This window comes from Xiphias gladius, chromosome 24 (assembly GCF_016859285.1).
Source record: "Xiphias gladius isolate SHS-SW01 ecotype Sanya breed wild chromosome 24, ASM1685928v1, whole genome shotgun sequence".
NCBI lineage: Eukaryota > Metazoa > Chordata > Actinopteri > Istiophoriformes > Xiphiidae > Xiphias > Xiphias gladius.
Genome location: NC_053423.1, coordinates 24,995,735 through 25,020,409, shown reverse-complemented (window position 1 = coordinate 25,020,409; position 24,675 = coordinate 24,995,735). Strand labels below are relative to the sequence as shown.

Here is a 24,675-nt window from a genome sequence, read left to right as displayed (position 1 = left end):
TTTTTAAATCATTTTCAAACTCTCCCTTGAAAGAAAACCAACCGCCTGCTGGGTTTTTCACAACAAACACAAAGTGACTTACAGCTGCATCCTCTGATTATGTATTGATTTGCTGAACATCAGCTTGCGCATCAGATAAATTCTGTTTTTTAGACACAGTGAGTCACACCGTTGCACTGGGTGACATTCGTCACCATGAACACACACACACACACACACACACACGCTGTCCTGCTGCCACAAAAACTAGAGCACCAAAGGTGGATTAATCCGCTGCTGAAAATAGTCCCCAACAAATGCGCTGTGTTTCCCCTCCTGTTTGTCTGTTTCAAAAACTACAATGAGCAGCTGTTTTAGCAAATTTACCGAGACCGTTTGAAAAATGAAACTATACATTTCTGAGGTGGTTTGAAAGATTTACGTCTTCGGCAGGAGCCAATGGGCTCAGAGCAGAGAGCCACAGACAGAGCAGGGAAGGCGTTGAGAGACGGACTGACACACTGTCGGTTCAGGTCTTTTTGTGGGACTTGCTGAAAATAAGAAAAATATAGTGTCGCATAAGCTTTATCCTTTAAACCATTCATCATTACGCTTCCATAAAACTGGGGGACTCACGGACAAATAAAAAAAAGAATTGATAAACAAAAGCTATCTTTAGTCCCGAGTATCGTTCAATATAAGATACAACTACGCCGATGTATAAAATCAATCCCTGTTAAAGATTTAATAAAAAATAAAATAAACAAGTAAAATGCAAAAGTGAGTTTACCAGATGAACTCGGTAGAGGATGCTGATCCCCAGAGTCATGAAGGGTTTGGAGAAGTCGATCACCTTCTCTCTCTCTGAGGTGATGGTGAAGCCGGCCACTGCCAGGTCCGCTTTCTGGAGAGGGGGAGAGGGGGAGAGGGAGAGGGAGAGGGAGAGGGGAGAGGGAGGAAGAGGGGGAGAGGGGGAGAGGGAGAGGGAGGGAGAGGGGGAGAGGGGCAGAGGGAGAGCAAGAGGGAGAGGGTTAGGAAGAGGGAGAGGGAGGGAGAGGGAGGGAGGGAGGGAGAGGGAGAGGAAGGGGGGGGCAGGGAGAGGAAGAGGGAGGGAGGGAGAGGGGGAGAGGGGGAGAGGAAGAGGAAGAGGGAGGGAGGGAGAGGGAGAGGAGGAGGGAGGGAGGGAGAAGAAGAGGGACAGGGGGAGGGAGGGAGGGAGTTAGGGAGAGCAAGAGGGAGAGGGGGAGGGAGAGAGGGAGAGGAAGAGGGAGCTGATTTCAGCAACATTACACGTGTTTGACCTGCAGAGGTGGAAGGAAAACCATCCATCCCCTTATATTAGATAGATGGAAAGATTCCTGCTATTTCACTGAACTGACCATTATGTGTCTGCACACTGCGATGTGGGATGACATTACACTGTCTTTATGATCGTCTGCCATTTAAATGAATGGAAATTGAATCAAATTGAACTTAATGGAGTGAGTTGAATCGAACTTGTTTGAACTGACGGTATGAAGAGGATGAGGGAGAGGAGTGGGAGCGAAAGAGGAAGAGGAGGAGAAGACAGAGGATTAGGAGTAAACAAGTACAAAGGAGAGAGGGAGTAAGATCATCGGAGAGACAGAAGGAGGAAGCGTGAGAAAAACAAGACGAGCCGGAAACGAGGGAGAGGCGGTAAAAAAAAGAAAAGAAAAAGAAATCCACATCAAAGAGGAGAAAAATAGGAGGAGCGCTGGAGGAGGTCGTCAGCAGGAGAGGACAGAAGAAGAAAGGAGGGGTCGAGTGGGGTTAGACGTCAAGGACAGGAAAGTAAAGCTGATGTACAGGTGGTGAGAACAGAAAGAGCGAGACACAGACACTGAAATAACAAAGCATATTTGAAATGAGTCTGTGTTTCTGCGGTCTGGCCCTGAGCTCATACTCAGGACAAACTGATTAAACACCACAAATATTCCGTGTGTGTGAATAAACAGAGCAAACAAAGTGAACCAAATGTAACGGGAACTGTTCAGAGATCGCAGAGGAGGAGACTTTCGCTTCCCTTTCTGCTCCTAACTACCTAATGGCTCCTAATTTATTCTGCAATGAGCTGAACAACCTCCAGTGAATTACATTCGTGTTCAACTCTTTTGCACTAAGAGAAAAACATTTTGCAGGAAACATAACGCCTTCAGGACCAATGTTTTTCGGCAGCGATACACTCTCTGATGCTGAAGCGTCCTCAAATCCCAGCATTTCCTCCCAGCTCAGTGCTGATGGTTCACAACATCATCAGTGAGCGCTGTTTATGTGATGTTGACAATGAAACCACTGAGATGTCATCCTAGATCTACTGTATCTATTAAACCTTAGCTGCTAGTGTTATTTACTGGTTATTAGTTGTTTTTTGTCTTTTTAACTCAACCACCCCCCCACGGGAAAGATTGCTCTGAAAACTTGGATGCTTGCTCCCCGGAGGGTGATACATGGAGTTGGTTTAGATTGCCGGCAGTTACGGTGGATTCAAATGCGACTCGGGTCTAAAATATCCCCAAACCTCCATAGAAACGTTTTCCTCTCCGCTCCACTTCTTCATCGTCCGTCTGTATGATCAGTCTGGTCACAACATTCACGCGGCTAAAATACACAGCTAGCTCAGTTAGCCGAAAGTGTAGTGTGTGCGGTAAAGGTAAACGGCTAACGGCGCCACCGACACACAGACGCCGTGTATTTCAACATATTTTGTCAACAATGTGCGTGTTTGGGACACACTAAGCATACCAGGAAGTAAACATTTACAGCCACGAATAAATAGCGGGTGTTCCTGAATCAGAAAACATTAAAGGGCCTCGTGGAAAATCTAGCAGGAGAGTTCAAATTTTGTCATTGTCATCAAGCAGTGTTAGGACCCATAGAAAGGTTGATTTCACTGCTAAGTTAACTGCTAACAGAGCCCAAACTGTCAGTGCCGTTGCCATGGCAGCCTTCAGCTGAACACGCAATACGCACCGATTTAAAACCATCATTTAAATATCATTTACAAGCAGGCGTATCAGCACACATTATCAGACTGTCTCTCCAGGGAGACGTTCATAGTGTGGCAGGTGACAGGCGTAGTTGGGTAACAAGTGAACGCCGGCGACCTTTCTCACCTCCGCACAGCCGAGCGGTCACGCAAGTGACCGAAGTGGGTGTTAGTGTCGGCTCGTCAGACTCGAAAGGTTACTTAAATGGTCGGACACAGACCCCCCCTAATCCCATGTCGGAAAGGTGCGGGGGAAGGGGGTTTCCAGAGACTGACAGCCAGTTCTGACAAGCTGTACTGGTCCTTAACAGAGCTGATTCTTCTCAGGGACCAGAACTAAAGACAACCTCTGCATCACAGTAACTAACATTTAAAACCTCTTCCCCAATCTGTCTTGGACGTGCCTCAACGCCACGCCTCCGTCCCGGACCTTCACCAGAACAGAGAACAATAACCATTTTTGTTGGCCTTTACGTACGGATGGCGATAAGCGTCTGTCCTGACTGATGATCTGGTCATCTGAACGGACCGGGAGCCATCTCTTGTTATAAGGCAGAGCTCCTGATTTTTCAGTCACAGAGACCACACTCAAAGGCAGCACTTTTGTTCCAGATGTTTGAACGTTTTTGCAGAGATTCTGGTGCTTTTAATGAAATATTGATTTTTATTGTACAGAAGTCATTGTTGCTGCTGAATGCTTTACAAGTTAACAGTTAATTGTTACTGTGCAACTGCCAGGGGACAGCGTGGCACTAAAACTGCCACTTAAAAGCTTTTGTTTCTGGTGGTGCTCTATGGGTAAATCATGGCGCTTATACTGGTCCCATTTCAAGCTGAGACACACTTTAATTTAGGCCATGAATCGTTGGTACTGACAGGGGCTTTTTCTAATTGTGTCCCTCAAAAAACAAATTGAATTATGTCACAGTGACCACGTTTTAAATCGAATGGGTTTCTTTCTCGCTGTAGAATGGTAGAGAACTGGACATACGGGGGGTAAGGAACAGATCCTGTAAAAAGGAGATCCCTGCAGACCGCTCTTGCATTTAAGAGTTTATTGAATCAGTATATGAGGTTTTTAAGAACTCACGCTCTGCAGGTCTGCAGGGACCGAAACATTAGTTTGATGTGCTGCTTCAATAAAGGTTTGAATGCAAGAGCAATGGAGAACTACAAAGAATTTGACTGATGACATTTCTGGAGATCGGTTTAAAAACACACCACTTGATTTATAGCAGCCCGCATCCACAAATGTCCTCATTATTTTGGGTTAACTTAGATGACCTTTTGTGTTGTTCTGTTAACATTCAGAATCTGTACCGGTGATGAATTTTGTTAATGTTGCAGAGCTGAGGACCCTTTCTCATTATAATCAAATTCTCATGACACTGGGACTGTGCTTTGTTGTGTATTTTAGCGAACATTTTGTCATAATGCATCATAATGTTTTCTTAATTTCCCCTGACAGTGCTGGCATTGCTCCACTGTTGAATGCACACAGAAGAGCTGATGTGTTTTTTATATTTCATTGTCAAAGCAGCAGCTCCATTTTAGCGTTATTTTCATTTAAACACTTAAATGGCCATTTATATGTTATGTGCTATAATTTAAAGAGGATCTATTATGCTCATTTCCAGCTCCACATTTTTATTCTGGGACTCCACTCAAGTAGCTTTGCACAATTCATAGTTAAAAGAAAATCCTAATTTATCTCAAACTGCCTGTTATCCATCGCCTCAGTTGAGCTTCCGACTGAGACAGGCAATATTAGCTCAGGCCTCCTTAAAGGGCCTCCGTAAAAGTCCACTTTCTTCTGAACATCGGGATGCCTGCTGAGGGGCAGCCAGTTATTATGAGCACCGCCTCATCCTCTTACCAGTGTGGGGGTTCCGAAGGCAAACTGTAAAACTAAGCAACAGAATAACTGGAAATGTTCAAGCCCGTATCCGATCCAGAATATGAGGGTGGACAACACGAACATCTGCAGCAACAAAGATTATAGCAGGATTTTTCTGCTCTTTAAATATTACGCCAATTACCTGCTCATTGTGTGGCATAACGGTGGATTTAGTCTGTTAATCACAATCATTTTATAAAGTTTTTTCTATACATGCCCCTGTTAATAGTTGTATGTGTAGGAAGGGCCGAATGTAAATGTCTGTCAGGAAATACAAAAGCTAATGTTGCTAGTAAAATGTATATGTAAACCTGCACCATCGGTCATTATATCCTGGAGTACATTACGTGCCTATAATACTACTCAGGTAGGCTGTTTTGAAAGAACGAGCTGTGCTTGCAGCAGATGAACGTATAAAGAAATCTGTGACGAGCTGACGTCATCTCGCAGCTGAAGTAGAAAGAACCGTTGGCAACGTAGCATCGGAGCAGTCTGACGCCTGAGCTTTTGTCTCACAGGGAATACTTTTACATACATTTACCTCATCATTTGAAACTTTGGCGCAATTTAATATTTACATCTGACATTGTAACATTATATGTATGACAGAAAAGAAAGAAAATTATAATCGGTATAACAACATCAAAGTGCACGTTTTAATGTGTTGTCCCAGCAGTTACATGTGATAATGAAGTTTCACATTTGAGTGTGGGTTTAACCTTGCTGGGAAAACACGGCAGAACGGAATTAAAGTTGAAAGATAATCTCATTAAGGTTAAAGTCAACAGAGAGACACAAAGTGGATCCACAGTGGAGCGTTTGTCTGGACCCCAGACACCTCTCTGCGCCTTAATTAACACTTAATTGATTAACGAGTAGACAATTGTTAAACGAATTTCACCCACTTTCATCAGACTCCTGGGCCTCATAGAGAGCAAAGCCTGTGTTTGTGTGTGTGTTTGAAAGCATACGGTTGTTTTAACAGCTTCAACCTTGAAATTTCCAATGCGGAAGAACAGCGAGGGGTGAGAGACGGTTACAGAGAGATGAAAAGAGAGAGGGAGGGAGAGAAAGAGATGAAGAGCATTTGTGACTTTTAACCCATTTATATAAAATGCATAAAGAGTCTCTGGCTACAGATAAAAGTGTGCGAATACCTGCTGGCCCCTGTGTGTGTGTGTGTGTGTGTTCATGCTGTGGGATCCCGCAGTGTAATTGAAACAGCTCTGTATAAGCAGTAAGAAAAAAGACAGTCGATTAGCCTCTTAATGGTCTCCTTGTGTTCCCCATTTTCCTTCTGACACACACACACACACACAGGCAATCATTACCCACCATCACCATTAAGTGTTACTGTTTGTGTGTTATTAGCAGCAGTAGACAGGAGGCACGAACATGACAAACAGCAGTGAAGTCTTTGCATTATGTGGAACAGCTTTACATACCACACATGTTGGTACTTCTTTGCCTTTGAGGACCTTCAAACAGCTCAGACAAAACTTCCGGACTTTTGAAAGGAAGTCAAAGAAGTCGTACGTCAGAAAGACAAAACGATCGGTTTAAGTCATCGGAACAATTTTGTTAGGTGACCGACAATAAAAAAAAATACAAATAAATAAAGGATATTTTTTTGTTTACTGCACTTCAGTGTTGACAACAAATGGTGTGACAGAGATCTCACAAAGAAATAACTCATGATAATAACTGATGAATAACTTACTATCAACACCTTATTAGACGAGAAAAAGGTGAGAAAGAGACATCCTTTACCCCGGTAGGAGGTAAAGGAGGTATTACTATGGGATGTCATGCATTCTTTGATGGACTTAATGAAGTGCTTTTTAAACTGTTCAGGGAAAAGCCCCGTACTCAGGTGGTGACCTGCAAACGCACCGGAGTTCATCTGAACTGAACCAGACAGGCTAGGAAGCATAGAGGACTGCCTTGAAGCTCCTTAAAATGTGTCAGCTTTCTTCAGCTCAACGGTGCAGCTACTGCAGACCCACTGTGTTTCATAACGAATGTGAACAACAAAGGTCTAAACTGAGGTGAGCGGAGGTGAGGTGACGCTACATTATTCCACATATAGGTTTAACTTGACATAACCTGAGCCGACGTGGTTTTAGTTTACGCCTACTTTAAACTCCGGAGGTCTCGGATTCTGTCCCAAAATTTCCCCAAAGTTTCACCCCCCGCTTCAAGCTTTAAACCCCTATAAAGGTCAAATTATCAGAGATCTGGAAGTCTCGAGACAATCTGACCAACAACTGGCAGAATGACACCAAGAAGCAATGAAGCGACACATTACTCCTTAACTAGCAAACCCTGTGTTGACAGACACTGCCAGAAGATAATCTGTATTTTATTCAGTGTTTTACAGCAGTCAACAAGTTCAAGCGTGACCACACAGAAAACACTGCACACACCGAAGCAGCGTATCGACTCTGGCCGAGCGAACGCGCACACACTAGCGCGCCTCCGAGATCGCATTAACATTTGCTCTGCGTTCGTTGTTATGGCAACAGGTGGCGGTGGGCAGGCGTGAGGGGTGTGAGACGTGGGCTCCGAGCTGTTGACAGTGATGGCGCCCTTAACTCCAACACAAGAGTAAGCCAATTAAAGAAGTGGTGGAGCGTTAGAAAGCTCCTCTGGCCTGAGCAGCACAGACACACACAGATGCTGAGGACGTGTTAAGTGGCTCAGCCGAAGCCCACTTTCCCCCGTTAGTTGTTTTCTCAGGGAAAGTGGCTCATTTCAAGTCAAGTTGAGTCTAATTAAAGCTGTGCAGAGAATTGCCTGCAACAAGGCTGCGAGAGACAGTAAAGACAATAAGTAGAAATGTCGGCAAGTGTGTGTGTGTGTGTGTGTGCCCATGCAGTTTATTTTTGTGGGGACCAATTTGAATTTTGGACCTGAAAATGGAGGATCTTTTATCTTGTCCTTACTTTTTCAAAGGGTTGTTTAAGGTTTAAGACTTGTGTTTACGCTCTTTTCTCCCATTTTGACTTTTATACCTGCAAGGTGAGGGCATCTTTTAACTAGAATTACTGCCACAAGGAGAACTTTGGTAGCCGAACGGTTACAGCGCATGTCAAACACCTGCAACGTCGGCAGTTTGATTCCGGCTGGCGACCTGTGTTGCATGTCAGGCCCCCTCTCTCTCCCCCGTGTTCCCTTTCTGACTCTTCACTGCTCACTGTCGAATAAAGGCAAAAAACACAACAACAAAATGAAAAGATAAATAAAATAAAAAAGTTACCGCCTCACGGTTGTAAGTCTCTGCCAACCAGTCATGTAGCAGTTTACATCCAGGTCGGTCATGTAATATATGTAGTGAAGACTTTGGAGGATTTAATAAAAAGTTAATAAAAAGTGAGTTTTATCATAACTTGCATATGAATTCTTAAGTTTTGGCCAAATATGTGTTTTGCGAGGCCATAGTGACCAAATTCTACATCACTTCATCCTTGAGTCCAAGTGGACGTTTGTATCAGATGTAATGAAATTCCCTCAGGCGTTCCCGAGATATCGCGTTCAAGAGAACGGGATGGAGGGACGGACAGATGTTGGAAAAAAAACTTTGAAAAGCGACAACATTCTGCAAATCGATGTTATACTTGGTAAGTGAGGACATTTTGGGCAAGAGACAACACTGGACATTGAAAGAACATGAGAACATTTTAGGAAAATGGGGGCACTTCAGATTGTGACGCTGGCTGCTGTTCTGCAAACTTTTAGTAAAAGAAGCACCCAAATTCACCCCCCTTCCCCTTCCCCTTCCTTCTTTGATGCGCATGTGTGGCATTCGTTTGGAATATTAATCGCTTTGCTGACAACATAGTTCTTGATTCCAGGTCTTTTTGGCAGCTGACTTTCATCCTGGTCCTGTCGTCTAGTCCTTTCCTAGAAATGACTTTTCTTATAAACTGGGTAAAGATGCTCATTAGTGTGTTGTAGTGTGTGCTGTTGCCCTCCTCCCCCACTCACCCTGTTGATCAGCTCTCCCACCATGCCAGTCCAGCTGCCGTTGGGCTCCGGGGCTCCGTACAGCCCGTCGTCCACCAGTTTGATCTTGAAGGAGAACTTCAAGATGTCCGATAACTCCCGCAGCATGTCCACACAGAAACCCTTGTACTGATCGTTACCCTGGAAGTCCTGGTAGTTGGACTTACGCATGACGTACGGGTTTTCCTGTCAGAAGAGATGTGAGAACATCCAGCGGATTCAAAGGAGGGGGAACACCAACCCGTGATATTTCATGTTACAACACATTTATGACAGATATATGTATGTCTATATTTATATATATATAGAATTTTTTTTACCAGTATTGTGGTGACTATCAGCGTCTTGTTAGCCAGCGTCTCTGATGCGTTGAGGTCCAGGGAAGTGGAGTTCATGGCCAACGTGTTGTTGGAGTACCAGGTACCAATCTGTTCCACCAGGAAAAAGACGAGGAAAACGATGAGTTAGGAGAAGAAAAGGAAGAGGTTAAGATGAGGAGAAGAAGTGGCAAAGGCAGGAGATTTAAAGCAGAGAGGAAATGTGTGACTAAAAACATGCTGATGCTTTTACTGGCACTGTCAAAGTCCACATGCCAAGACCCAAACTTGTCTTAACAGATCAAAAAGGCCGGCCCTATATCCACGGTTACTCCAACTGAGAAATGTTACTCAGATTTGGTGGACACAACCTGCGTGTCCATCATCAGTTATTTAATGGTGCATTTAAGCCTTTTTCATAAACTCATAGATACAGGGAATATTGAACAACCACTTTGAATTTCCCAGGTCTTTGCGGTGTTTAGGGGGTCATGGGTCACAGGTACATCCATGACAACGCCTCTGACAGCATTAGTTGTTTAAATCTCTAAAATTACTTATGTCTACAAAGAAGCATGTAGTGTGACATTGGCATAGTGCCGCCAAACCTCTTAATGTCTGTTGACACCAGCATTTTAAATAGTAACATTTAGAGCAAAATAAACTAATTTCGGTGGAAGTTAATCTGTACCAACAGCAAACTCTATCACAGTTTATTACTTGTGTTGAACCACCTAATTTTATATAGTTTCGCTCTGCAGGAATATACTGCTCTACTAAAGATGCAGGTTTTCTAGACAGGAGTCAAACACTTTTCTCTGGTTAGCAGCAAATCTACCTGTCTTCTCCGTTGACAGCACTTTTTAGTATTTTTGTGCTGTTTGGTAGCTGAGTAGGCGAGACAGCAATGGAAGAAGTATTATTCATTTTTCCTATATTATTTTGCATAAGGGGGGGAATATTCATTACGAAGTGGTCTTGACCAGATGTTTTATTTTTGACCCGGCCATGAACACTCACTGACAATCAATAGTGGTCTTGAAAAAATTCTAAACTTGTGAACATCTACTGATGTTGATGCGTGGCTTCACAAGACGTCTAATAGTGACTGTCCCGATTGTTCACTGATGCTCAGAATTGATCTCATGAAGACATCTAAATTTTGATGCTGTTCTGAATATCCACGGACAAAGGCCGGTTGTCTAACCATAAGCTTGTCATGAACGTTCATTGATGTTCAAAAGCAGTCTCATAAATGCCCCCTTGCCGAATGTCCACAGATGATCAGTGGTGGCTGGAGGTCAGATCTTGAGCCTGTCACAAAAGGTTTTCAGTCTAAAACTTGACCCTGTTCTGAGCGTCTATGGACAGTCAGAAGTGGCTGAACGTCCAATTATAGAAGCTGTCTCTGACAAACAGTGTGATATCTAAACCTTGGCCTGGACCAACGGATGTGAAATTGATTTAATCCATAATCCATAAAAGCCATTTTAAGTGTTTGCAGGCTTCATGCTTACATCAACGTGAGATGTATACTTTACATTACTGACTTTATACCGACTTTGGTCATTCGTCGGCCACGTCCTTGGAATGAGACGGGTCCTGTGCTGAGACACAACTACCGTGTATGCTTTAAAGTGGCTTCAAAGGTTTGAAACCTTTTTTGCATTCAATAGTTCTCATGAAAAAATATGGAGGCAAAAAACAAAGAGAACCAGAAGGACATAAGGGAATAAAAATGCCAAGCGAAAGATCAGAAAGAGGGTAAAATGTAGCAGAGCAAGAACGAAGGGCAACAAATAAACAGATAAGAATCATAAAAGTGTATAATAAAAGGCAAAGAGACAGAAATAGAGAGGCACTGAGCCAGACAGAGAGAAGAAGCTGAATGGTCCTCACTGAAGAATCAATTCTTAAATCAATGAGGGAGGGTCTTGCTCCTCCTGGCTCACTCAGCAGGTTAAATAAGGTCATAAATATAAAATGGGGCACGTGCATGCCCATCTGCTGACCTAAAACTGACCTCATCAAAATCTTCCGACCTCGTGACCTTACCTGACCTCCTGTTTGTTGTTTGAGTATTTATTAGCTGTTAGGATACTGCGCTGTCACCCAAGGGACCGGCTGATAAAGAGCAGTAGCCACTCCCTCTCCAACTACCATCACGATGTGAAAACTCATCTACGTTAGGAAGATTTCGGGTGTCCTACCATTCTGCTCACTTAAATCATTGCCACCATTTCCAGTCTGTCTTATTACCTTTTTTCATTACTTGTTTACCCAAGAATCCAAGTTTTCTACAAGGCCTAATCGCACGTGGTTTCCACTGTGATTCTAGAGCAAAAGACCATTTCTTTTTCTTTTCTATTACTGTGTAACACCCAAACGGCTCTGATCGCCAACATTTTTTCATCGTTTTCTGATTTTAAATGCTCTTCTTAAACAAGGTTCCACTATAGGTTGCGCCAGTGTTTTTTCGCAGGACAACACGCCATTCATAAGGGAGGTTGGTATTTAAAGTAAATTGGACCACCAGCTTATATGATTAAAGAAATATTTTGACATTTGGAAAATATGCTTATTTGCTTTCTTGTGGAGATCTGGATGTTCAGATTGATATCATGTTGCTCTCATGTCTGTATGGTAAATTTGAAGCTACAAAAAGCAGCTGGTTAGCTTAGCTTGTCATAAAAAATGGGCACATTGGAACACAGCTAGCCTGGCTCTATCCAAAGTTAATAAAATCAGCCTAACAGCCCCTCACAAGCTCACTAATTTACAGTGTATCTGGTTTGTTTAATAGGTACAAAAATGACATCTTGTGGTTTTATGGGAGGTTATGTCCAGGACCATTTTTTGGCTAGCTGTTTCCCCCTGTTTCGGTCTTTATGCTGAGCTAAGCTAAATTTCTTCTGACATGACAGTGTTTCATCTTACACTTGGCAAGAAAACCACAGCTAACATTTCAACTGTTGATTTCAAATTATTGATACAATAGACACAAGTCAGGTTTGTTCCCATTTTATTACTTAATAAGTGAGTATGGATTTACTTTAGTGCTAATAACTGAAACTGACTTGTAGTATTATTATCTGATCTGTGTGATCTTGTTCTAATGTTATACGTTACTCTTAAAAGCTTCAACCAAAAAGTTAAAAGCATTAAATTTAAATGACAACTGAAGTCTTTGTCATGGAATTATAGAGTACTTGCAGGACTTCATGTCTATGTTAGCTTATTGAGTTTGCGCCAATCCCCATCTGCGGGTTAATATCATTAAAAGCTCCAGAGCGGCTACTAAATACACCTTGAGGTGAGATTGTTTCGTCAACTGGTTTCTCCACAGGAAAGAATGGACTTTTAATCTACATTCTGAAGCCAACGTGGATTACGAATGCCGAAAGTGCTCAGAAAAATGGAAATTCGCACGTGTACAATTACGTGTTAGCAAGGTAGAATAGGTCCATCTGAGTGATGATAAGGTCAGGTTGCCAATAAGTGAGGGAAATCTCTTTGTGGAAATCTGGAAAATCATACATTCAGATATCGTGTGAAAAGTTGACATTTTGTCGAGAGGACATAGCTAAACTTCGTGGAATGTCCAAAATGAGGGTGATGCTAGAAGAAACATCAGGGGGTTGAAATTTCAGCTACCTACTAAACAAAACAGGATGGAAAACAAAATGCTCCTGCTGGTGACAGTGAAGCAATTCAGATTTTCCACACTGAAGTCAATTAAGTTCATATACTTGCATCAAAGTCAATATGTAAATCAAGTTGGAATCACCCACACAATATTACTTTGCACTGCGAACTTCATCCTGCCGTGGGAGCCCAATTGACCCTACGGGGACCTCAGTTGATCTTTGACCTTTTAATGTTAATCTGAGGTCATAAACCAATACTCAGCCCATTTGTACAAAGTCTGTATGTATTGATTTTATTGAGGAACCAATGAGGGAACTGCTTACTGTTGACCCACTGCCAGTGAACAGAATATGACTGTAACCCTCAACATTAAGGAAAATACTGTATTGACTCTGTCCGAGTTCCCTGCACGAGTTCAGTGGTTCCAAATCTGGGAGTCCCAGGGGTTAACAGTTGATTAAATGGAAAGAAAGAAAAATATATTTCTGTTAAACAAAATTTTGTACGTTATTTTTTGTTCTTTTTGTTTGATTTTTGCTTCTTCTCTTGGGCAATACTGCCAAATAGTCACAGGTTCAGATGCAGCAGCTTAATGTTAATTTAACCCCTGGCCTGTCTGCCTCCCACTTGACCCCATTTGACCTCTTACCTCTTTATGGCCCCCGGGGTGTTTCTCCAGGATCTTCAGAGTGTAATTGGTCCTCTGGCCTTTGCTGTTGAACTCAATGTGACCCGTCAGACCATCGTACTCAACCTGACGAGACAGACAGAGAGCAAGAAAAGAAAATATGTTGTTAGATGAGCTAGGTCTGCCAGCAAGTTGCAACGAAGGTGGATCGCTATGCAGTTAGAACAGCTAATCCAGGGCACTAATGTTTTTGTTCACTCAGTCAGACTCAGAGAAACCTGAAACGATTTATATGAAATTGATGTTTATTCAGAAAGCTTTAGGATGTCCTGATACACGTTGTTTTGCTGGAATCGCTCGTCCAAAATCTCTACAACAGAAAGGTTAACATGACCCGGAATTAAAACAGCCACAATTAGGAAAATAAAGGCTTGGTCACATCAGGCCGTCTTCGAGAAAAAGCTTGGGTACATGGCGACTACTCGCAAGGCTAATTGGTAAACTGCTGCAGCTGGCGAGCTAACCACTAACATGCTGGCCAGCTAGGAAGATGTTAGTGCCATTCAGTCACAATATCCCTCTATGCTTCTTATTATTTTCTCTTTACTGGCTGTCTCCTAGTGCCTGACAGTTTGATTTTAGGGCTGTACATCATTTCATTCAATAAGGAATTACTGAAGAGGGGAAAAAAGCTCTATGCCACTGAATCCTGTCTCGTAGCTGTCTTAAAACCATGTTTCTGTTGTGGAGCAGTTTATACTCAGAGGAGATTCACTACAACATGATGGGGACCCACAGCTATAAAGCTATGACAGCTACCTTCGTTTTGGACTATCCGGATCCCCAGCACCTCCAAGTATTTTCTAGACTACTTGCTACTGATCAAGGGCGCAGATTTGTGCTTGCATCGAGTTCCACATGATGCAAACAATTCATGGGTGAATCCAGTGATTGCGCTAATTCCACTTAAATGAAGTGATTTAGCTGCAAAGTCTTGCTGTTTTAAATGATGGTGTGGCCGGTCCTTGAGACCCAGGTTAAAAAATACATTAACTAAAAGAGAGAATCAATCAACAATATATGGAAAGTGGCATTATTATATGAGTGTTAGCCTCTGTGGTTTTAAGTATTTTTCAATAACCACCCAGTTTGTCCTGTATTACTATATTGGATTATGTATACAGGAATGTAATCAACCAGTTTGCCCTGCGTTGAATGTAACCATCACATCATATAAACTGGAGAGCAAACCAACCTCAAAGATCTGACCTTCGAGGGAATGGAGAGTCTGAGAGCCCAAAACGAAGAAAGCAATCGCAGCTCATTAGCTGTGTTGCTCCAACGACTCCTCCAAGTTGTGGAATATGTTTCGTGAATAAACCGCACGTGTCCCATTAGCGACCAAACTACTGAGGTCACTAGTTCAGAGAGATACTGTAACTGACAAGCACGAGCATGTTTGCAGGCTGGCTAAGCACAGCAGCCACAGCAGTGCAGGAATAGTCCCTCGGTCACCAAGCTTCTAGCTGCACCTATATTGTGGGGACGCATGGATAAATTTCACATTTTGAAAACTAGTGGGGATTTCAGAGTGTCTGACCTGCTGTAGCAGACAGAAGATGTTTGTAGCAGCTGAATCAGAAACTTTGGACTGATTCAGATTGAAAGGAGAAAAACAAGATTCATGTTAGAAGAAGAAAACAAGCAGACAGACAGTTGATCAGATCAGTGACAGAGCTGCTGGTGCTCCCTGTGTGTGTGTGTGTGTGTGTGTGTGTGTGTGTGTGTGTGTGTGTGTGTGTGTGTGTGTGTGCGTGTGCGTGTGCGTGAGCATGACTCAAGATGAATTACATCCCAAAAACTCTGTGGCGAGAGAGACAGAGACAGAGAGATCTCTGGTTGCTGCCAAAAACAGTGTGGAGATGATGAAGTGATGCACTGAGAGCAACAAAAACAATATGGAGGGAGAGAGAGAGGGAGAGGCGTCCTCAGTGGTCGGCGAAAAGAGGAAGTGGCTAACATACAGAAACAGACAGAACGGGACGAGAATAAATTAAATGAACATGGAAATGAAAGAGGAACGAAGGAGGGAGAAAGGGAAAGATGCCAGAGAGAAAAAGAGAAACAATAAAACTCTCCCTCCCTCTCGCTTTGTGCCCAGTGGCTCTGTTGAATCTAACCATCAGTTCAGATCTGATCTGCAGCCTGCAGCAAGTAGGAGACGTCTTCCAAACTAAACTGCACAATATATTTAGCGGTTCTTCCTTCCAAATGACAAACATAGGCTTTTTCAGTTCAGTTTGTTGACACATCCATCCACCTTAGCCTCGTCCCTAAAGGGTTTAAGCCTCTATAACATCGCTTCTCAAAGTCCGGACCTCGGTCCGCATCCAAACTGAACAGCAAGTCAATCCGTGGTCAGACAATGTAGTTGTAAGAATGTGTCTGAGCCGTGTCTGCCTCGGTTTCGTGCTGGCCCAGTCACAAGAGGCGTGACGTTTCTGGTGTAATCGCACATCAGAGTTCAGGTGTTGCACGGGGCGTGTGTCAAAATGTCGACGGTTGAATTATCTGCGACGACGGGTAACCTGCCGGCAGGCAGGATGCGTCGGGTCTTCTCAGAACATTCAATCTCCAATGAAGTTAAGATGTCGCCACAATTTACAGAGGAAAGAGAAGTTGACCAAGAAAACCGAGTATTCAAGGAGGAGTGGACAGACAAATATGCCTTCATTTTGACCCAATCCAGCATTGGGGCAAACCCATGTGTTTGATTTGCACAGAAACAGTTGGGCTTGTAAAGTCTGCCAATGTAAAAAGTCACCAAGACACCAAGCACTGCCATTTGGAACAGTGGTACCCACAGAACACAGAGGTGAGGACAACAAAATTTAGTGGAAGTCTTTCTAGGACTCAACATAAATAAATAAATAGTTTGAGAGATCTGCGACACAAGAGGAGAAAGTAAATAAATCCTCTCTCCGAGTGGCCTGGGGGCAGGGAAAGAACATGTTAAGCATGTGTTTGGATGGGATAGTTGAGGCTACGTCTGAGGGACAAGAGAAACGGGAGATGGCAGAGAACCTCAAGCAACTACAGTTATCCACCTGCGCTTCGACCAGGAGGACAGAGTTACTTGCTGATGACCTAGTAAAGCAGTTATCTGACGATATCAAGAGCGCACAGTGCATTTCACTTGCTGTGGACGAGTCAAAAGACGCCGCTGATAAAGCCCACATATGTGTCTTCGTCAGATGTTTCAGCAAGGTAAAGGGGTGACTCTGTGAAGACGTACGGCGCCCGACGCCACTCCATGGCCACACTGGAGGGGAGGGCATTTATGAAGCCATCGTGCAGATGCTTAATAAAGGGGAACTGACATCAAGACTGCTGTGTCCGTAGCAACTGGCGGTGCTCCAGCCATGGTTGGGAAGGACACTGGAGCTGTCCGGGGTCTGAAAGAGCACCATCCAGACCTGCTGTCAAACCGTTGCATGATACACCAGTCAGTGCTGTGTGCCAGTCTCCGGAGAGAATACTATGAAGCTTGTGAACTACCCAAGAGCCTCCTCTGCCCTTCAGCACCGTCTTCTGTGAGCAGTCCTGACTGAGGTGAGGGGAGTGTTGGTCTCAGTTGCCATTTGTGTTCTATCGTATTGTGGGGATAAATAGGTTGTGACTTTTATAATGTATTTTGACCATCTTGAGTGTCTTGAACTTAAATGTATGTTGCGTAGAAGTTAAGAGTGAGTTAATTAAATGTTATTTTGTTATCGCCAATCATTCTGGACCTCTGGCCTCGGATAAAAATCGGCTGATTATTTAATAAGTTAGAGGCCAGAAGTTTCTCCATACTTCCGGTCTTTATGCTAAGCTAGGCTAACCACCAAAAGCTCTCTTCATTGGATGCACAGACCTGAAAGTCTTCTTCTCAACCAACTCTGCATAACAGGAGGGTTTCCCAAACTGCCTGAGCGTTCCTTTAGTGTTTGTGATGTTTCCCACAGGCTTTGATTAAAAGCAGTTGTACACAGTACGTGTGTGTAATAAATGTGCGTGTTTACCATGCGTAGGTAGTTCATGAGGCTGGTTCCATGCTGCCAGATGAGTGGAGAGGTGCAGCTCAACGGCTTCACCCCGATCTCCTGACTGCGGTTCAGCTCCCGCACGGCGCTCACCACCACATGGACTGCATCGAACATCAGGGCCGACGAAAGCTGAAACACAGAAACAATACAGTAAAAAAGTGGATTTTTGGAAATCACAACTTCCACTGGCGTCTTGTGTGTATCCATTAAAAAAACCCACAAAAAACGATTTACTTTGACTTAAAAGAGAAATTCAAAGACTATAATGTAAAAGTTTCACTGATAAATTTTCATTTTTAAAAAGGTCATGTTTAGAGCTGACAATATTAAATGAATTATTTCAGCTTTATAAAGACACAGAAAAGGAAAGTTTTATGTATGATTAAACAAATTAATGCTGTGCTTTTCTCAATCTTTCAGTTATTTGCTTGCGCTAATACAACAATTAATTTCAATCAGTTAATAATTTGTTGAATCAAAATTGTCTGTGCACAATTTTTGAGACGTGGGACAATTCATGTGAGACACTCATTTTATGGCTGCTAAAACATTTTGATACACTGATTAGTTTAGAAAGAAAGCAGACAAAAAGAGTTTTAGCTTTTAAAAATGCATTATTAACCAAAAGGTTACTCTAAAAATCTGTTTTCCCTGCTGAACAATTGTTCCACAAAGCTATTTAACTGTTTTTACTTTCCTTCATTACTGACAATAATTTACGAATAAATTAGTTGTTTTTTGACCACCAGGGGACAGAAATCCTTTAAAACGAGCAGACAGATACAAAGCACTTCTGTATCTCCTGGTTATAATGTTGTGTTAACGAAGATTTTAGCAACCGGCTGCCTCCTTCCACATCCAGCTGCCGCAGTGGTGTTTCCTCACCAGCTGGACAGTAAATGTGCCGCACAACCAAAACTAGGAGCTAAAAGAGGCTGAAAAGCTCTGAGGAGCTGGTAATTCTCTGGAATTTTTATGCCGTGAGTGACCCCCTTTCACGTCACACCGGTTGTTCTATTGTATAACATTCATACAGACCGGGTGGTAAACAGACATAGAAAACTGAGCTGGTCGAGGACGTCGGGGAATGATAGCAGAAAAAAGAAACACTCAAGTGCTCCAGCTATCAGCGGCATTCAGTGCGCAGCTCGTACAGCTCATTGATCCTATCAGAGTGTGACGTTCTGCTCTGTTTGGTCAGTTGTCAGTCAAACTGACACTTGGAGGGAACCAGACAAATTGTATGGAGGCAGAGCCGCACAGTCTGTCGACAGCTGATAAAAAAGATGGATGTACGACTGCGTGCGATTGGACTCGTCTCTGAGTCGATAGTTTCAGGGCTGGATGCAGATATCTAATTACGGTTTGAAGAGTGAAAGATAGAAGAAGGGAGACAGAGACGGAAAGGCTGAAAAATAATTGTTGGCTCTCATTGCTCTGTTTGATCCTGCTGCTTTTTCCTTTAGTTGACATATGTACCGGCTTTAAGTAACATATTGTAACCTTAGGAAATATCCGACTGTTACTTTAAGATTGTGACCTAACCTAGTGTCGGGATAAGTTCTGATACCTACATTTAGTATTCAACTCCATTACCTGCTTAATGAATAACTTAAACATCTGTAAGGTCTGTGTTGATCATTGTCAAACAACTCTGTAGGTGAAGTTGCCCCATAGCTTGGGGACGTCGTAGACTTTCTCACTGAGTTCTTGAGGGTCTAGGTGACAGAAAAGGGAAAAATGCTTCTCTTGTCATACTACACACTAAAAATCAACACTGGGTCACGTGGGTAAAGGTAACCGGGTATTACGTCGGTGCTGCGTTGAAAAGTCCGCGCTGACTCGAAACATGAGACAGGATGTGGTTTTGGATTTGTCAGTATTCAGAGTCAGAGTTCAGAGTTCGTATTGGGAACGGAGTCGGTCTGTTTTTATTCCAGCTGAGGAACAGTAACTGTACACGAGGGGTGAGACTAAATGAGGCTACATTTTAAATGACGAAAACTACACTGACTGACTAAAATCCAAATCAGGTGCCTGCCTCACCCCGAACTCTCTGCTCCGGAGCAACTTGAAGCTTCTCCTTGGTATTTATGTACAGTATACGCCTTAGTAAATGACACAGCTATGACGTGGATTCCTGACTTTCATAAGATGTGGCGCTATTGTCTGTCTGTCAGCAGCACAAAGGATTGTTGTCTTGGGAGAGAATGAAATAATTGAGAAGTCAGGATATCTCCGCCTCAGCTGACTTTATTTATGTATTTTTTAATCTTTCACAGCTGAGTCCCTCAACCTTATTGAAGAGCAATACTGGATCACTGCAGTTCTCATCTAAATCATGACTTAAAGATAATAGTTCCAAATAAGTTGTGAAATCAACATAACAGGCTTAAAAAAACATTCAGAAGCTCTGGCTCTCTCACCGCCGGTCCGGGGTACGGGCTGATATCGCAGCCTTCCCTCCAGGACAGGTTGAGGCTCCTGATGAACTCCAGGTAGAAGGGATGGCTGCTGTTCAGCATGGAGAAGCCCACGATGTTGGACTGATCGCCCACCACGTCGTCCAGCCGGAGCAGAGGGAAGTCCTGAAGGTAGACAGGGAGAGAGAGAAAAAGAGAGGGTGGAAGAGGAAGGGAAGGAAGGAAAAGGAAGTTTTATGTTTTGACTGACTCGTGTGATGTGTGTTAACAATTTGTTCAAAAAGCAGGAGTTGTGAGATGCAGAAACAACGACCATTCAAGATCACAGTGGGGAGGACAATAAAAGAAAAGCAGAAGGAAGAGGAAGATAGACACAGAAGAGGGTCATGATGGGAGTTTTCTTTTCCACTTTTATGCTCTGGGAAGGGTGACAGATAGAAAAGTCCTGAAAGTCAAACGCTGGGGAATTTCAAAGAAGTTCAAATAGTCCATGAAGACTCAGTGTCAGTGTCACGCCGAGCTCTGCTGCTGAAAAAAACAAGAATCAAACTGTTGCTCGGCCCTCAGAGGGTTTGTGTTTGCTCTGCGAGACATGCTGACGGTGAAACATTTAGCTTTAGCTGTTAAGAATTCAGGCAGGTTTCTGTTTAAAACAGACACCGCATCCTTCAGAGTCAGAGCGAGAAGATAATTGAGTCAAACCAAACACCTGCCTCGTTTCACTTTGTGCGTCCTCCCCAGCCGAAGGTGTGGTTATTAATCACGCTCCACTGAATGTGCCTCATTCATTCATCTGCTCTTATTGTCTCTCTTCAGTTTCAATTAAGGGTTATTTCCTTTATCAAAACATAAACTTGATTTTTAAATAAAATGAAGTGCAAAAAAAAAAAAATTGTTAGAAATATCCACCACAAGTTCCCAGAGTCTTCTTCAAATTCATTCTTTTGTTTGGATGAGTTAAAAACATTTTTAAATCCTCACACTGGAGAAGTTGAAGAAGAAAATATGACTTTTTTACTCCATAAATCACTTCCAACAATTATCAGTGTTTAATTTTCTGCCATTGGCTTATTTTTTAAAGTTTTTTTAAGTTTTACTTCAGTCCGTTAGAACAATTCTAGGCCTCTGCAGTTATGCTAATGGTTCTGTGAGGCTGTAGCAGAGCTTAGAGCTAAATGCTAAAATTAGCATGCGAAAATGTTGATGTTGACGGATCAATGCAATGCTTTTTATTTCGAGATCAGTGTTTATCAACACATGGCTTCCTTGGGGATAGAGGTAATGTTTACCATGTTCACCAACTTAGTTTAGCGAGTTCGCATCCTATCAGGTTCTAATTAGCACTAAACGCAAAATCCAGCGCAGGCTGATGGGAATGTCATTAGTTCTGCAGCTATTTGGTCACAAACCAAAGAATTGGACATTAATATTTAAATTATGACCACAAGCTGGGGCTAGATGAAAATTCAGAGGATCACCAGAGATATTGGGATTTATCGCCTGAGGGCCTTACATTTCTGAATAAATATTGGATGGAGGATAAGTAAAAACTTTATCACCAGAGTCAATAAAATTCGTCATCTGGGGAATATGAGAGAGTGTACGAAATTTCATGACTATCTGTCCTGTAGTTGTTGAGATATTTCACTCAAAGAACAAATAAGCGAACATCACAGTGGCAGTAGAGGAAAAGTTCACCAAAGTCAGTAGGATTTATCCTCTGGGGACCACCAGTGTCTGTGTCTCATCTTATGTCAATCCATCCAGTAGTTGTTGAGATATTTCAGTCTGAAAATATCAGACCTTGCCATCCTTAAACCGAAATGCTGGTTCGGCTAAAAACTGAACGCAAAAAAACAAAAAAGCCTTTCCTTCATTCTCTGTTTTTACATCACAATGTTCTCTCTTTCTTCTTTTCCTCTTTCCTTCCTTTTTTACTGGTCGATATATCTTTGTCCATTTGTCTTGTGCTTTATGGAGTTTTTCTGTTCTTGGTTTTGGTGTGTTTCTGTTTTTACTCAGTAGGCTTTATGGAGGTGGTCGGGGCCTGGTTGAAGGAAAATACTGAAGCATACTTTCTACCTGTGGTCATGTTGCTGTATTGTTTACGTTATTGCTGTTTTGTTGTCGATTGACGAAACAATGGAAAGAAATCTGGCCAGTAGCTGTCACTCTCGGCAACAGTGTTGGACGGACGGAGTGTCATCATCCTTATTTGGCGGCGTCTCCCGCGGGGTAAAAACAATCTGGCACAGAATCTATCCTGTTTGCAGAAACGGTGTCTGTAGAGGGTAGGAGCCACCGTCACCGTCGAGGTCCAAACCACTGAGCTGTAGTAAAAACAAACTGAGAATATTCAGACCCTGGACCCTTTTCTGGCCAGCTGCTAACCTGTGTGTGGGGTTAATTTCCTTTTCCCCGAATCTCTCCGACATTTACTTAGCAGCGTCCCGGCCGGTCCGGAAGCTGTTATTGTTGCTGGTGTGGTTGCCAGTTGCCAAATCAATTTCAGCTACAGCCAAGTCCGCTGTCAGACTGTACGCCCGCCAGCCGTGACAAAGAGCAGTTGGCTGGAGGAGTCGCAGCAACCAGGCCAGCTCCGCCGAGGGAGGAAACACTGCGACAGCGTCCCAGAAGGACGCCAGCGATGCCGTGACTGCAGCACACTTTAGAAAGGATGCTCATTTAGAGAGAACCAGGTTTTCAGTAGGTGAGGAGGCTGGTACAAGGTCAGTTCTGTGCACTCTGAAGAAAAGATGTGACAGTTTCAACATGGCTCAGATTTGATAAGGATATTGATCGATAGCTGTGACTCAAACTTTACTTCACGGAGACTGTAGGGAGAGTTCTGGCTTTTCAAACGGACTTCCTGACTTGAAGTCATTCTGGGACACACTGACACCCCTCTATTAAAACATTTGTTAGATTCTTAACTCATGTATGCATCTCAAAAAAGTTGCCTAGACTTTGTTCATTTCTCTGCTATGTTTTGCTTACTGTGACATCAGTGGCAAGTCACATGCCGTAAAACACCTGTACCCATCGTTTTCTACGTAAGCTCACGCACAGGTGGCACCAGGATTCACCTTTTACCCTTTTTCCCAGCGTCAACGTGCGTCCTCTGTCTGTCAGGCATGTCAGCTGATGTTACACTATGTGACGTGGTCAATATGTGTGTCCTGGGCTGGGTTATGCTACAAAAGAAGTGGCACGACGTCAAAAGACCACGCTCGAAGGCAGTATGAAAAGCCCGTCGTCATAGAGAGGGGGGAGATGTAAATATGGAGATGATAGGAACAGTCTCTCCTGGAAGACGTTCATAGTGTTGTACTTGACTGCTCACATGAAAAGTGCCAGACATATTTGTGCAACAAGTGAAAAAAAAGAGACTTTGACAGAGAAGCCTGATTGCTTTCGCACCTCCACACAGCTGACCAATCAGTGCGTAAAGGAGGCTTGACTGTCGAAATGTTGGTCTCAGCAATTTACAGAAAAAATGGTAGGATACAGCCGCCCCCAGTCCGACGCCAGGAAAGGTGTGGGGACGCGTCTGAAGCTGTCTGACCATCTGGCAAGTGGTTCGGAAGAAGTATACTGCCGCCAAAGAGCAGCTTGGTGAGGGAGAAGTTGGGCGTAGTGCTACTAACATTTTGACCTGATAATGGCGCTAGATGAAAAGCCAAAGGATCACCAAAGTGATTAGAATTCATCCTCAGGGCAACGTCAATGATTCTTCTCATGGCAATCCATTCGGTTGTTGTCAGGATATTCCAGACGGGACCAAAGTGGTGGATCCGCTCACTCACACTGCCAACATACAGCAGTTACCTGACAGGACGAAGGAGCAGGTCCAGATGGCATTGCTCTGGGAAAATGTGGGATCCTGCAGTCAATTAGATGAAATGTAATGAACTTCATCTAATGTTCGGTTTGACCCACATTACACACAGCTGATGGCTGGCTTTTCAGCACTTTTTCTGTTGATGAGGGCGCTGAGACTGAAACATACAGAGAATGAGCAGTAAAACCAAAGCAAGGCGCTAAAAGAGGCTATAAAGCTCCACAAAGTACTAGAGATGGTGAGAATTCTCCGTGGGCTTGTACGAGTGACCCCCCCTCCACGTTACACATAATCATTTCAGCTATTGCTCTTGTAAAAATATTAATTAGGCAGGTTAAAGAGCTGCGATTAGTCTGATATTCTATCACTCTTGACCAAGATTTTCACAACTGCGAGACAATGGCTTGAGGTACCCCACTGCCTGGTGGCTTTCACCTTACCGTAGATCCTGTCTCAGTTTTTTTCCATCCTCGCTAAACTCAGATGTCTCGTAGCCAAACAGTGGCTCTAACTCTACGTAACGTCTGTCATCTGAAATCTGCCGTTCTTGTCACAGTCAGCAGAGCGTGTATAAAACAAAGTTAAAGGTAGGTCAAAGACAGCGCTGCAGGTGTCTGAGCGTGTATGGAAGCGCTGGAGGAATCATTTTACTGTTGGTCCATATCCAGGGTTCTGCTGAAGGGGAAGAACGGCAGTTTCGCCCTTGGTCTGTGAGCATTGCGTGAAGTGCCCTTGTGGATGGCTCAGTCAAAGTCTGTGACTCGACGGCGTTTAGAGACGAGGCGGGGATCGAGACGAGTTATTATCCACGCAAAGTCTCTTCGCACAAGGGCACGATACCC

The 24,675-nt window shown here is 43.3% G+C and overlaps 1 protein-coding gene across 1 annotated transcript in view; it reads right to left on the bottom strand.

Annotated features, from left to right (window-relative positions):
* The window catches only part of LOC120786477 (glutamate receptor ionotropic, kainate 5-like), an 80,962-nt gene that overhangs the window by 27,225 nt on the left and 29,062 nt on the right, over nt 1-24,675 (bottom strand). Inside the window, exons 9-14 of the mRNA XM_040121948.1 lie at nt 19,996-20,157; nt 17,546-17,698; nt 13,503-13,607; nt 9,209-9,316; nt 8,871-9,074; nt 770-883 (exon numbers count right to left, since the gene is read on the bottom strand). Of these exons, the coding sequence (XP_039977882.1) occupies nt 770-883; nt 8,871-9,074; nt 9,209-9,316; nt 13,503-13,607; nt 17,546-17,698; nt 19,996-20,157 (846 nt within the window). The remainder of the gene's footprint in view (nt 1-769; nt 884-8,870; nt 9,075-9,208; nt 9,317-13,502; nt 13,608-17,545; nt 17,699-19,995; nt 20,158-24,675) is intronic.